The 13,963-nt window shown below is 36.1% G+C and overlaps 1 protein-coding gene across 4 annotated transcripts in view; it reads right to left on the minus strand.

Moving 5' to 3' along the window:
- Positions 1 to 13,963, minus strand: part of AFTPH (aftiphilin) — a 67,594-nt gene that overhangs the window by 27,597 nt on the left and 26,034 nt on the right. For all 4 annotated transcript variants that reach the window (XR_015249173.1, XM_025931774.2, XM_025931773.2 and 1 more), the window contains one exon: positions 11,262 to 13,219. Coding sequence is in view for 3 of the 4 variants with exons in the window: in XM_025931774.2 (XP_025787559.2) it covers positions 11,262 to 13,187 (1,926 nt within the window). In the remaining variant the exon portion in view is untranslated. The remainder of the gene's footprint in view (positions 1 to 11,261; positions 13,220 to 13,963) is intronic.

Here is a 13,963-nt window from a genome sequence, read left to right on the forward strand (position 1 = left end):
CCCAAAGCAAAACCAAAACCAAACAGCAACATTCATAAAAGCAGGCGGCATTCATATTCTATCACGGGATGTTCCCTACTACCACCCATGTACTCTAGATTTAGGAACAATTAAATTGAAGGTTTGTGAAAAGTATTATGCTATCATAGTTGAGGAGAACTTTTTTCTTGAGCATAAAAACATTTGAATTTTAAAACACTTTTAGAAATATCTCTGCTAAAAGAACAAAGTAGGAAAGAATGTCTTATTTTTACTAAGAAAAGCAATAGCTCATTTTTCATTTTGATGATCTGTGTTATCTTTTAAAAATCCCACTTCTTTACTCTTCTGTGGTATATACAGGTGTATTTTTGAATAGAACACTGCCTTTCTTCCAAGAATGGATATTCCCTAGAGTATTTTTACTGAGAACACTGGCATTTTGAAGTATTTTCTTTAATTAAAATTTGCTGAATTTATATTCACTTACACTTTTTGGGGTACTACTAGGTTATTCTACATGTGCAGCCCACAGTAACTAACATTTATCCCCACTTTCCTAAGTGTATCTCAGACACATGTAAAATATTTTCAACTTAACTCAATTTACCGCTTAAACATCAAATAGGAATACAAACTGTTAAAGACTGTCGGAAGTGTACTACTGAAATGCTATCGAGTACACAAGAAAATGCCACATCATGGTGGTATTTCCTGCCAAGTAACAAAGACAAGTTAACGCTTGATTTCTGTTGTTTAGCACAGTCAGCAAACAGGAAAATGAAAAACAAAAGGAAAATATCTTCCAGATTTTCCAATCCAAAAATCTGTTTTGGAAGCAGTATCAGAGCAAAAACTTAACAATGCATAATTAGTCTCCTGAGAGACTCTGGGTACTCTTCTGCTATCTCTACAAAAGTTATTCTAACACCTTCATTATATTCATGTGTGTGATATGGGAAAAGGTTCTCAGTATCAATTATGAAACCTACAGTAAAGAGTAGACTCAAGATCCCAAGGCTCGTGAAACTTGAGTGTGTCAAGGGGACCGGCACTTACTTGCTTCAACAGAGGGAATGGACAGACATTACTTTTAAAGGGATCAGATAACCATCTAATTGGAAACATGATGAGCACAGGCTCCTTCTGGGCAGACAAGGTAAACAAAAACTCACATATGACCATATTTTACTTCTCTGTAAATTAAAATTGAATCTCTCTCGTATCCTCTTTGTTATCCTTTTCGTGGGAAAGAAAAAATATTTGTCAAAAGAAGCAATGACCCCAAAATACATTCAGTCATTTGGGCAATATTACATCTAACTACCAAGTCTTAGGTACAACAGTGAGCAAATTCTTAAAATGAGTGGAATGTATGTGAACATTACATTCACTTCAAGTCTTTACATCTTCCCCCTCTCATACAGAGTATAAATTACATGGGAAATTTAAAAGACCGTTCCATTTGTCTTTAAGGTTAGATATTACATTCGATTGCTTCAAATATTTTGTTGAATGAAGTGGAGCAAGGGTCAGAATTTTTTTCTATACAGGGCCAGATAGTAAATATTTTCAGCTTTGCACCAGCCATAAACAAGTAAGTGTGATGTGTTCCAATGAAACTTTATTTACCAGAACAGGCGGCCAGATAGAACAGGCCATAGTTTGCAGATACCTGTGGTATGGCAGTAAATAACAAAGATTCAAATAATCAGAACCCACTAACTGAAAAGCACCACCCACCACAAGGAGGAACTCTAACAATTTAACAAGAAAGCAGCTAACAGAATTAAAGATTTTGACGAAAATTGAATTTCCTCTGACATTTTGCTTTAAAAGTACATCGATTTCCAACTATCAGACTATTTCCAACTATGAGACTAGTCTGATAGAAGGGAATCCTCTAGAAAGAGTTCCATACTAATATTTTGTTCACGGTAATAAATGCCAAATTTCATTTGCTACTAGTCAATTCAAGTAAATGGCTGATGTAACTATAATACTTCAGTGGAGGACTGTGGTCGCAAGGGGCTGAGACTCCGCTTCTGGATTTATAAACTGGAGATATCAGGGGCAACCTCACAGGGTGGGTGACGAGTTACAGGATTAAATACTTGGCACCCAGTGTGTGCTCAAGAAGTGGTAACTTTTTCTTACTACTATTGTTATTGTACAGATGATATGCAGAAACAGAGTGGCCTACCAAGGAATAAAGTAAATGTCAAAACTAGATTCTAAGCTCACTAGGGATGTTGCTCTACCACTACTTGGCATTCTAAATCATTAAGAAAATATTTGTCTCAGACTATCAATTTCTACATTATAACAAGAAAATAATACAAATTTTTGCACCTTCTCCAAGACCCTCCAACTTAATTGGAAAATAAGTACCAATTTAAAAACGTCTATCATTAAGAACCACTTTTATAAATAGAACGTGTTACTGCTACTCCTTGTGGATTTTAAACTTTGGAAATTGGTAAACATTTTGCTTGACATTTTGGCATTTGTGACTCAAATCTTGATCACACTATAAAATGCAAAGTGTGCAAATCACCCGTTGGGGGTGTTTGAGTGTTTTACTTCCCAAGAAGCACAATAAAGTTACAAGTTCAAAATGTAATGGAACATAGTCCAAGGAACTTGGTAAGTAGAACAGGTTTAAGAACATAGCTAACATAATGCTCGAAAGAGAAATTAAACAACCCACCACAACAGTCTCTCGTGACCAAACAGAAAGGTTTCTTTCAAGAAACCGATTTTCTAAAAGACTGTAATCACACAGTAAATTAAAAAAAAAAAATTGTTTGAGATATTTGAGACATATGAGCACAAGATAAAAGTTATATATGAAAACTGTGATATTGGTAAAAGTTTTTGTTTTAATTAACTGTTGTAATATCTATATAAATTTTTTCCTCAATACTATTAGCCATGGATAGTTTAATACATACAATAGCCTTAAACCAAATCAGTAATAAAATTAATATCACATCAACACTAGGGTTACTGAAATGAATTATTTAACTTGGATTTATTCTACTGTGTAAGGGTAAAAAATAACTTTATATTACTCTACCTAATAAGAATTCTTGTTTCTATATAGATTGTACCCAGCCATAAGAGGCAAGCTACTCCTAGTTTTGATTAAATGGGGATACTACACAGTTTTGAACTCCTTGGAGCAGACTGACTCAAAAAAAGATGTGAATTTAACAGTAATGTTTATTAACACATTACAGTACATGTGGACTTGTATTAGATGTAAAATTCTAAAATATTATATTTTATTATTTGGAAAGAGTGGTAAAAGACTGGCTACGCTCTAGTTTCCCTCAGCAGATAAGGCAGCATATGGAAAGCAAACAATATCAGTACAGCCTAGTTCAAGAAAGTGAAAGATCAAAAGATGTCCTCTGAAACCGTCACAAACAGCAAAAGCTTGATACAGTGTGTTATGTTTTTCATTTAATGCTTATGCAGTGCTTATCACATGCCAGGCGTTATTCTAAATGCTTTATGAATATTAGCTCACAGAAGAACACAGATGAACCATCAGAGGGAAGTAACAGTAATCTTATCCGCATCGTCTAGATGAGAAAAACGGAGCACTAAGAGGTTAATTTGCCCACAGTCAGATGAATATTACATGCTGAATCCTAATCTAGGAGGTACAGTTTCAGAGTCTGTGCTCTTAAACACTAGATTATGTTGCCATCAAAGCAGTTCGAAGTTCAATTTCTAAAAATTATAGGAGCTTTGAGGGTGGGAACTATGTCTCATTTCGAATCTCCAGTACTTAGGTTCGTGCATATAGTGGATATAAAAATGTTAGCTAAGTCAGTGTGCACTTAAAAAAGCACTTCACCCTTATTTAAGACTGCAGGGGGCATGTTTGTTCTACTTATGAAAGTAGATCTTATTATAAGCCATCTAAATCATTTTTGTACATAGATTGGACATATTTATATAATTGTAACAAGTATAAATAACCAAATGCCTTTATGTTCTAGGTACTATGTTTGATACTTACATATGTTACTTTACTAATCTTTAAAAACAAAACAAAACAAAACCAAATCCTGAAAGGTAAGTATTACTGTTTCCACATTATAGATGAAACTAAAGCTCATGGAGATTAATTAACCACAGTCTCATGTTGGTATGGTACACAGCAAGGATTTGATCCCAAGTCTGACTCCAAAGTCTCTTTTCACCAAATCATGCTTTTACCCACTTTTTGTGGTCTTTCAAACATTTGTAGCCATTAGGTAAGAGATTCAACTGTTAACTGCTGAGGTGATGACCACACTTAAAGCAATTATTTCATCTATATAATTCATAGTTTTTAACAAAGCAAATTATAAATTTTTATTAAAGAGTGATGCACTGTAAATTAATGAGAAGGTAAGAAGTACCCACACATTTAGCATACTAGTTAGCTGAGGTTATAATAGTAACTGCATAGCAAACTAAATAACATTCACATCAATTACCTGACTTTTATCTTTTTAAGAAGTTGGGATTAAAAAAATGTTCATTGGGGCACCTGGGTGGCTCAATTAAGCGTCCAACTTTGGCTTAAGTCACGATCTCCTGGTTCATGAGTTTGAGCCCCATGTTGGGCCCTGTGCTGACAGCTCAGAGCCTGGAGCCTGCTTCAGATTCTGTGTCTCCCTTTCTCCCCCTCTCCCGCTCAAGCTATGTCTCTCTCTCTTAAAAATAAACACCTTTTTTTCTCAATTTTTATTTGAGTGATCGAGCGAGTGGGGGAGGAGCCGACAGAAAAAGGGAGAGAGAATCCCAAGCAAGCTCCACACTTAAGTTCAAGCCCCACGTCAGGCTCCACATTACGACTGTGAGATCATGACCTGAGCCGAAATCAAGAGATGGACACTTAACAGACTGAGCCACACAAGCGACCCTCAATTAATGCCTTTTAAATGCTTTTAACTTCAAAGCCAAAGAGGAAAAACAGTCATCAGTTCTCTCTTGAATGTGGAATTAGAAAACTGGTAGTTGGTTAGCTGAATACGCATGCCTTTCAATTCACACATGTAGCAAATTCTCAGCCTGGTGAACAGCCTCACGTCTGGCCATTACATGTTTGAAAAACTGGGGGCTCTGATAAATGTACGGTTGAAAGTCAAATGCTATTCAAGGCAGGTGCCAGAGTCCGTTTTATGGTCTCTATTCATGTCCAGCGCTAAGACAAAGGAGAAGAGCATGGTGCTCAGAAGAGTTCCTAACCTGTCAAAACTATTCTGAGAACAGAAACTAGCCCCAAGCAGTAGCCAGAACTCGAGATACTCTCACACAAATTCTCATTTGCCTCCAATACTTTCTGCCATTCACCAAAAAATGCAGTTGGCATCACTATCTCTTGCACCTTTACAGACCATTTTCCAAGAAGTTCATTTCTGAGATTTTTCAGTAGCAACTAATATTTATTGAACACTTATGTGCAAGAGAACGTGGTAAACACACTGACATGTACAATTTTATTTTACTTTCAGAGTAAGGCATTTTAAATAAGTACTATTATTATTCTCTAAATCTAAGGTTCAAGAAAGTGACTAATACAAATTAGTGTTGAAACCTAGATCTGAATCTGGCAGTATAACACCACCAGAGCATCGCTTTCAAGCACTCACTGTATGTACCCAGGGCCAAGGCCTAAGGCCCACAATAACTTTAGGAATTCATGAAAATGTTTTAATAGCTAATATTAATATATTCATCTTTACACCAAGTTATAAAATAGAATTTTAAATATCTTTTATGGGTAAGTCATATAAAAGTCATATGTGGCCCTGGCTATATTGCTCTCAAAAGGTACACTGGCTTTTATCTTTCCCAATTTTCTCCTTTTCATATATTTGTTTGCCTATCAGGGTCCTTTATTACCTTCAATGTCTCTATAATAACAATTATTACTTTTTCAAACCAGGTATGATTTCTGGGAAAGCACAAATGCTCAGCTATCCAATGGTTTAATTCATCAGTGGGGGCAAAGCATTATGTATGAATTCACTTATACTCATTCTCAGGTCTGTCATATCTCCATGTTTAGGGTAAAGGTATATAAGCAGCTGTTTCATTTTATTCACTGATGCAAACAAGTCATATTATTAAATGCAGAGTTTACCAACCGGTAGGTCCCAGTCACAAATACGTTATAAATCTCCCCTAAATCCTGAATGCTACACAGGGAAAAATGGCACTCCCTCTTATTAAATTAATGTTATGTGTCAACTTGACTGGGCCATGTGCCCAGACAACTGGTCAAACACTGTTCTGGGTATGTGTGTGCAGGTGTTTCTGGATGAGATTAACATCTGAATTGGTAACCTGGGTAAGGCAGATTGTCTTCTCTAATATGAATGGGCTTCATGCAATCAATTGAAGACAGCTTGAGGACTGTAGTTGGTACTTCTCTGCCTCCATAAACACAAGAGCCAATCCCTTATTAGTCTCTTTCTCTCTCCCTCCCCCAAGTCCATCCATCTGTCTGTCCATCCACCCATCCATCCTGGTTCTGTTTTTCTGGAGAACCCCAAATACACCCCTATTTTGTAAACAACTCTACTGGAGTATAAGAAGTATATTGAAAATATTCAGTTTTCCAAAGGGGAAGACCAGCACCTAGGATCCTAGACTCTGGGTCTTATGCCATTCATATGCAGACCTTCTTAAAACCATCTTGTATTTAAGGTTAATTCCTAAAGTTCCTTCAACATATTTCTAGTTAGTTTTCTTCCTTAGGAACAAAAGTTGATTAATATTAACAGTTTTAACGTTGATAAGCATTAGATCTTGCTCTGAGGTTGAAGTTTAATTTTTTTTTTTTTTAAATGTTTGTTTTTGAGAGAGACAGAGATAGAATGCGAGTGGGTTGGGGCAGACAGAGAGGGAGGCACAGAATCTGAAGCAGGCTTCAGGCTCCGAGCTGTCTGCGGACAGCCTGACGCGAGGCTCGAACTCACGAGCTGTGAGATCATGACCTGAGCCGAAGTTGGACGCTCAACCGACTGAGCCACCCAGGCGCCCCTGAAGTGGAAGTTTGGAAGAAACATAAAATCCACTGGGTAATTTAATCTTCCATTTAAGAGGTCACCTTATGCCTTGCCATTATTAAATATTAAGTAAGATATCAAGTACAATCGACACTTGTACACTTTATCAATTCCCAATTTCAAGCTATATAAGAAGAGTGAACAACTGTAATATTCACCATGCTCTAAAAAGATGGTTTGGCCTTTCTGCACAATTTGTGCATAAATCTAACCAAGTATTTCCACCTATTTTGGAATTAAACACCAGAATGTCAATTTTTCTGAGGGAAAAATAACACAAGAAATATTAGTTTCAGGTGTATGACACAATGATACGAAATGTATATATTGCAAAATGATCACCACAGTAAGTCGTTAATAGCCATCCCATACAGTTACAAATTTTTCTTGTGAGAACTGTTACAATCCATTTTCTTAGAGATTTTCAAATATACAATACAGTATTATTAACTATAGTCACCCTGCTGTACATTATACATCCCCAGGACTTGTTTATTTTGTAACTGGAAGTTTATACCTTTTGACCACTTAATTTATTTGGTTGCTTACTTCTGTTTTCAGTAATAAGTTCAGGTGTTCATCTACAGAAAGGAAAACCTGCACAAATCTTAGGCAGATGAGTAAATAAAGGTGAAAATGCAGAATTAGAGTCAGTTTGAGAATGCTGACTTCCCAGCAAACAAACGATTTATTTATTATTTAGCAGGTTTTTTTTTTTTTTTTAATTTTTAAAGAGCAAGTAAGCAGGGGACAGGGACAGGGACAGAGAGAGAGGGAGAGAATCCCAAGCAGGCTCCACACTCAGCATGGAACCTGACGTGGAGCTCAATCCCACGACCCTACTAGGATCATTACCTGAGCCAAAATCAAGAGTCGGTGCTCAACCAACTGTGCCACCCAGGCACCCCACCAACAATTTGGCTTATTTTACTTTAAAAGTATTCATAATTCTCTTCCTTCTTCTTTTTGGGACACTTAATTTTTAAGCCTCTCAGAAGAAATCATCTAGTAACATTTTCCCAGTAGCATAATCAAGTAGATGGCTAATAAGAAACAATTACTCATAATTTCCTTTTCTATAGCTACTTAATATAGAAATTATCAATTACCTAAATTCTCAAATAACATCCACAGCAATATTTTAAAAATTTTACCAAAACCTCAGAGTTAAATGTTGTACTTATAATATTACCTCCTTTACCATACATGTAAGATAAAGTAATCTTGGCTATTTCAATCAACTTTCCTTTCTGGAACATTAACAGGTTAAAAAAAAAAGAAAGAAAACTGTTAAAACAATATATGAAATGGTCTTTTGGAAAAAAGGACTGCTTTGAAAGTAAGGAGGACTTTTTTTTTTTTTTTTTTTTAAATCATCATTTTGTTTTGTTTTGAATTTTAGCCCAGAAAGCAAATAATAGTTTGGACCTCTTTCCAATTTGTGCAACAGAGATACCACTACTTGTTTTCCTCTACGATGTGTAAGAATGTTAACAAGAAAATGAAATATACTGAGCTCTGGGTTCTCAAAAAAATAGTCACTGAAAGGGAAGAATAATTCTCAATAAATAGTCATGCATGACTTTACATCAAGGCTTCAATCCTCTGAGGCGACCAGATCCACATTTGAGAATTAGTTTGACTAAGAACATTTTGTAAGTTTGAAGGATTTCTTCTTGGTTGACTTTTCCCTAAGTAGCAAATTATTACAATAAAGCTGTAACAACTGATGGTCTCTTGACTCAAGGAAGATATATTTTATAATATGAAGATATCCTTTTGGTAGCCCCCCAAAAAGGAAAGTATTAAAAAATAGAGACCCAGACAATGTCACAGTGAAAAGAAGAAATCTGAAATGACAACTACACCATTCGTCTCATTTCTCAAAACCAAGAATTGTTCCCCATGTTTCTTTAATTGAATTAACCGAGCTATGAATCTTAAAAGACTCACAACATTCTGTCAAAGCAGAATTTGGACAAAACCACTTGAAGGCACTCTGTTTAAGGCAGAATTGTTGCATCCATGTTAAGACTGAACAGGAATAAATCATTTTAAGTTTTACCACTAAAACCCTAATGTTCACTGTCATTAATGTGTGAAGATTTCTGTGCTGTCCCCAACACTTAACAGGTAGGAGAAACATTTTAAGAAAAATATCAGTAAATCTAATCCTCTCCTAGGGGGCTTAATGTACTTTTCCAGCAGATTCTGCAAAAGGAAGAAACTGCGGGCCACAAGCCTGGATCACAACAGCAGGATAAGAATAAAAATCATTTCCAACTCAGTCACTTACTCAGCATGCCTTACCCATTTCCTTACCTCAACTTCCTTCTAAAACTTATCTTTTAAGCCCCTTTCAACAATTTCTTCTTTCCAAAATCCATCTCCAAGTTCTGCTCATTTTCCAAACCCATTCAGCAAAAATAAAAGTCTGAGGACCAAGCCAAACAAATCTCAGGAAGTCTTAATGTATTTTGCCACATCCACATGGTTTTTGCTCTATTTTCACAAAATAGAATCATACTATAAAATTCTTATTTTTCAGTGGATTTTTTCACTCACTTTTTAAAATTTACTGTCATTTTATCTTCACAAAAGTCCAATGAAGTAGAGGTATGATCTTTTTATAAACAACTGAACTCAGAAGAAACTTGTCCAAAATCATAAAGCTTGTAAAGAGGCCGAGTCAAGATTCAAACTCAGATTTGTAAGATTATATAAAGCTCATATACTTTACTACCTCTTCGGTCCAGTTGTCAAATTGCAAATAACTTCAACGTGTGTAACAAAAAGGTCCTTTTTGAACTGGTCATACTTTAAAATTCATTATCTGATGATGCTAAAAGTTCTAAGGCTATAAATTAAAGATCATTCAATACCAGTGTCACCTTACAGTAAGATGAAACTCAACAGGGAAAGGATTAGGTCAAAATCAACAGTCTTGCCTTTGCATTATATAATTAGTTCACTCCTTGCAAGCTTCTACTTCCATAATAAATTAATCAACAGGAAAAATATACATTAGCCAAACCATATAAAAACCGAATTAAGCTATTCAGACACTCAAAGTCAAATGAAAAGTAATTAGCTATGCACACCACCTGGTAATACCATAACAGTATTTTCACCTTTCAAAGCAATGATGTATAGCCATTTCAACTGACACTCAGACTTTGGAAATATTTCCATTTGAAAATGGTTTGCTTGGCAAAAGATAACTGGAAGAGTTTGGGGAATTTTATTCTCAGTATCTCTAAAAGAAGCTGGTAGGACAAGTGTTCCCTGAAACAGTTGTCAATATAAAGCAGTGATTTTCTGGGGAGTTTTCTTTCCGATACCTCCGGGATTGAGGAAAGGTTAGGTTTAGCACAGGGTACAACTCAGGACCGGGGAATAACCTGGATATTAAGCTGCGCCTCTAGGGGCTACTTTAGGTCAAGATAAATCTCAGTGAATCTTCTCTGAAAAAGTCTGGAACAGACAAGGATAAAGTACAGGCCCTGGTGGGTAAAAATATTCTCCCTGACACTTATTCCCCAATAAGTGTAAACATAAATGTACATTTGCAAGAAATTATAAGCAAATAAATACAGTTCTAGTCTTCTCGTACCCTCATCCCAGGTCTTTATAGTGGCTGTCAAATTATGAAGTCCAAATCTGCTTTGCTCAAATTCTTTTTCTATCCTTCAATTCCCTATAGCCTTCAGCTCAGGTTGAGGTTTCAAATTCTGCTTGCTCTCTGCCACACTCAAAACTGTACTTCAATTTCCTAGGTCTTTGATGGACAAAATTAAGAGACGTTATTTTCTGAAACTTAAAAAAACATCTACTAAATCTGAGTTTAACTTTCTTCTAAAATCACTGTAAAGGCAGAAACTGAAGGATTCACTGGACTAATTAGCTAATTAATGAATTTTTACATAAGTGATATTTATGTTAATCAAAAAAATCAAGCTGCTGAGTTTCTGTAAATATTAAACTCCTTGAAATAAAGAAAAACCTCACCAAACATTACTTATTGTAGGACTGTCCATTTAAAGTTTACCAAAGCATTGTGAAAAATGTAATCCACAAATCAAGCAAGCATTATGTATCATAAAAGACTCCTTCAACAGGTACCCAATTTAAAAATACTTTTTGAAAAGCTGAATTGCCTCCACGGCAATTAGTATATTATACAAAATAGAGAAAACCAGTAAATACCTGAACTGAAGTGGCTGTTTCCTGTAAATGGCCACCAGCAACTGCTCCTTTGTAAGTTGCTAAAGGGACACTGTGCATTTTGGGGGTTCCTGGAGTATCAATCTTTTCATCTGTCCTATGTGACTGCCAGGCTTCCTTTCGATGGTGAGATTCAGCAGCCTGCTGGTCTCCAAAAGTAGCCCAAGAGCAACTATCTTTCTGTCCATCCTCAAAGGCATTCCAATCTACAACTTGGCTAGGCCCAGCTGAACTGAAGTCCGCAAAATCATCAGAGTCTTGAAAAGCACTGCGGTCCTCTCGAATATTTGGCACAGAATCAAAATCTCCAAATTCACCTTCTTGCTCAATTTCCAGTTTTGAAACAGGATCAGTGCCTGTCCCAGAAGACTTTCCCACCAATTTACATTCCTCTGATAAACTATCAGAAGTCTGTTTTAGGTCGGACTCCGTAAATAGAATTTCATCTTGGCAAGAAACAGCATTTGTATCCCCAAATTCTCCAAAGTCATCACCTGGTTCACTAAAATGTGGAAAGTGCTCTGAGGACTCTTCGAAAGTGATATCGCTCATTGAATCTTGGGTACCAGTAACAAAAGGTGGAGTCGTGCCACTGGCTGTGCCGAAGTCACCAAAATCATCCTCGTTAGTATCATTGCAAGTCACGAAGTCATTACTACTGTCACCATTTTTTACACTTAAAGAATCATCCAGAACGTTTTCTTCTGTAGGATCAATGCTGGGGCTTTGGGAGTCAGTAAACTTTTTACTTTCTTCTTTGGAAGAACCAACTTCATCATCAGCATCAGAAGTTTTAATAGAATCCATGCATAGGTCAGCACACTTAGAAGTAAACAAATCAAGTTTTTCCTCAGTTTTACATTCTCTCATACTGGCTTCTGAATTATCAGCTGAGTCTGCCAAACTCCAAGGCTTTGATTGAATGGATTTTAAAAATTCATCCTGTTGCAATGTTGGAAGGCCTTGTTTTTCAGTAGTGAAACCTCTGGTACTCATTATGCTTATTTCTGAAACACAAACCTGATCCTCTCCATCAATGTCTCCTTTATCGTCAAAGCTTCTACCCAAAGACAGTGCTTTTACAGAACTCAGTTCACTGACTCTATTAATTTTATTATTTTCCTGAATGGTTAATGCTTCTCTATCATTTAAAACTGCACATCCTGTATCTTCTAGTTGTATCCTTTCCTTTTTGGAAAATGTGGCAAAATCTGCAAATTCCTCAGCAGGACTAGGTGCACAGTCTAAGTTATAGTCAGTACTATGAGTGCTAAGAGGCTTTCGTCCTTTTGAATCGGCTTCGGTGTCCAGATCATCTGTTCCCTGAGGATTTACAGTTTCCAATACTGCAAACCCGTTTGTTAGAATCTCCAGACAAGGAGGCTTTTCACCATTGCAGCTCTCTAACTGCTTGTTTTGATGAACAACATTCGTATCAGTTCTAAAATCTCCTGGAGAGAAACTTTCAGGTGTTCCAACATTCTGTCTCTGCTTCACTATAGTATTTAAATCTCCTGGACTTTCTATGCCATCAATGGAAGTATCTAAAGTTTTAGATGAAATTATTTCTTTGCTGGTGGTAGAAAGTAAAACGTCAGACTGTCCTTTCACAGGAGAAGAAAGTTCAGCAGTGATGTCTTTATCATTACCATTCTTAATGGATTTAAAGCTAGTAAGGCTATCTACATTTTCTGAGAAATCATGAATTGGCATAAAATGGTTTGAAGGTACAAACTCTTCCTTGGGACGAGTATAATCTGGTGTATCAAAGTCAACAAATCCTACACCAGAAGGGCTAACTTCTGAAAACCCACCAAATTCCCCAAATTCATCATCATCATCATCCTCGGCTCCATTGTCTAGTGGTGGTGGGGATGAAGAGTACATTCGAATGATGTCTGGCTCCATTGTTCAATTGCTTTCAAATAATTAATTTACACCTGAAAAAACAAAACAACAGGTTTTTTTTTTTTCTTGGAGGGGACAGATTACGTATACAACGTCTTTCAAAACTCTCTCAAAGCTATTTCAAACCCGTGAAAATTTACAGTGCTTTGTTTTGGACCTTTTAAATTCTTTTTCTCTTAGGTAAGATGACTTTACACAGCTATAATGGCAAAAAAAATTTTTTCTAGTGTAGGTTTCTAAGAACATTGGTGTTACACTACTGAATTTGGGGATTCCAGGAAATTTTGAATAAACACAAAAGTATATCTACAAAATTCTCTCTTGGACCACTTGTTTATTCTCTTAAGCTTGCTTTCTAGTCCACTGGAGATTCAGGGCCTGCCTTATGGATTTGTGAGTTCTTTATAAATAAGACATGAAAATTTTCTTTAATAATTGCTATTCAATTCAACGTTTATTTCTGACCCAAGTTAAATTTTAACAGACTTTATTTTTAGAGCAATTTTAGGTTCATTGAGATGGTAAGTGAATTCCTAGATCTTCCCCACCCCCATTCATCCACAGCCTCATTTATTACAGACATCCTCCAGCAGTGTAGTATATTTGTTACAACTGATGAACCTACATTGACATACATCATTATTACCCAAAGTCCATAATTTATATTAGGGTTTGCTCTGTGTTGTACATTCTATGTGTTAGGACGAATGCATTAATTACAGTATCACAGAGCAATTTCAATGCTCTAAAAACCCTCAGTTCCATTATACATCCCT

The sequence above is a fragment of the Puma concolor genome, chromosome A3 (assembly GCF_028749965.1).
Source record: "Puma concolor isolate L17-30 chromosome A3, mPumCon1.1.hap2, whole genome shotgun sequence".
NCBI classification, from domain to species: Eukaryota; Metazoa; Chordata; class Mammalia; order Carnivora; family Felidae; genus Puma; species Puma concolor.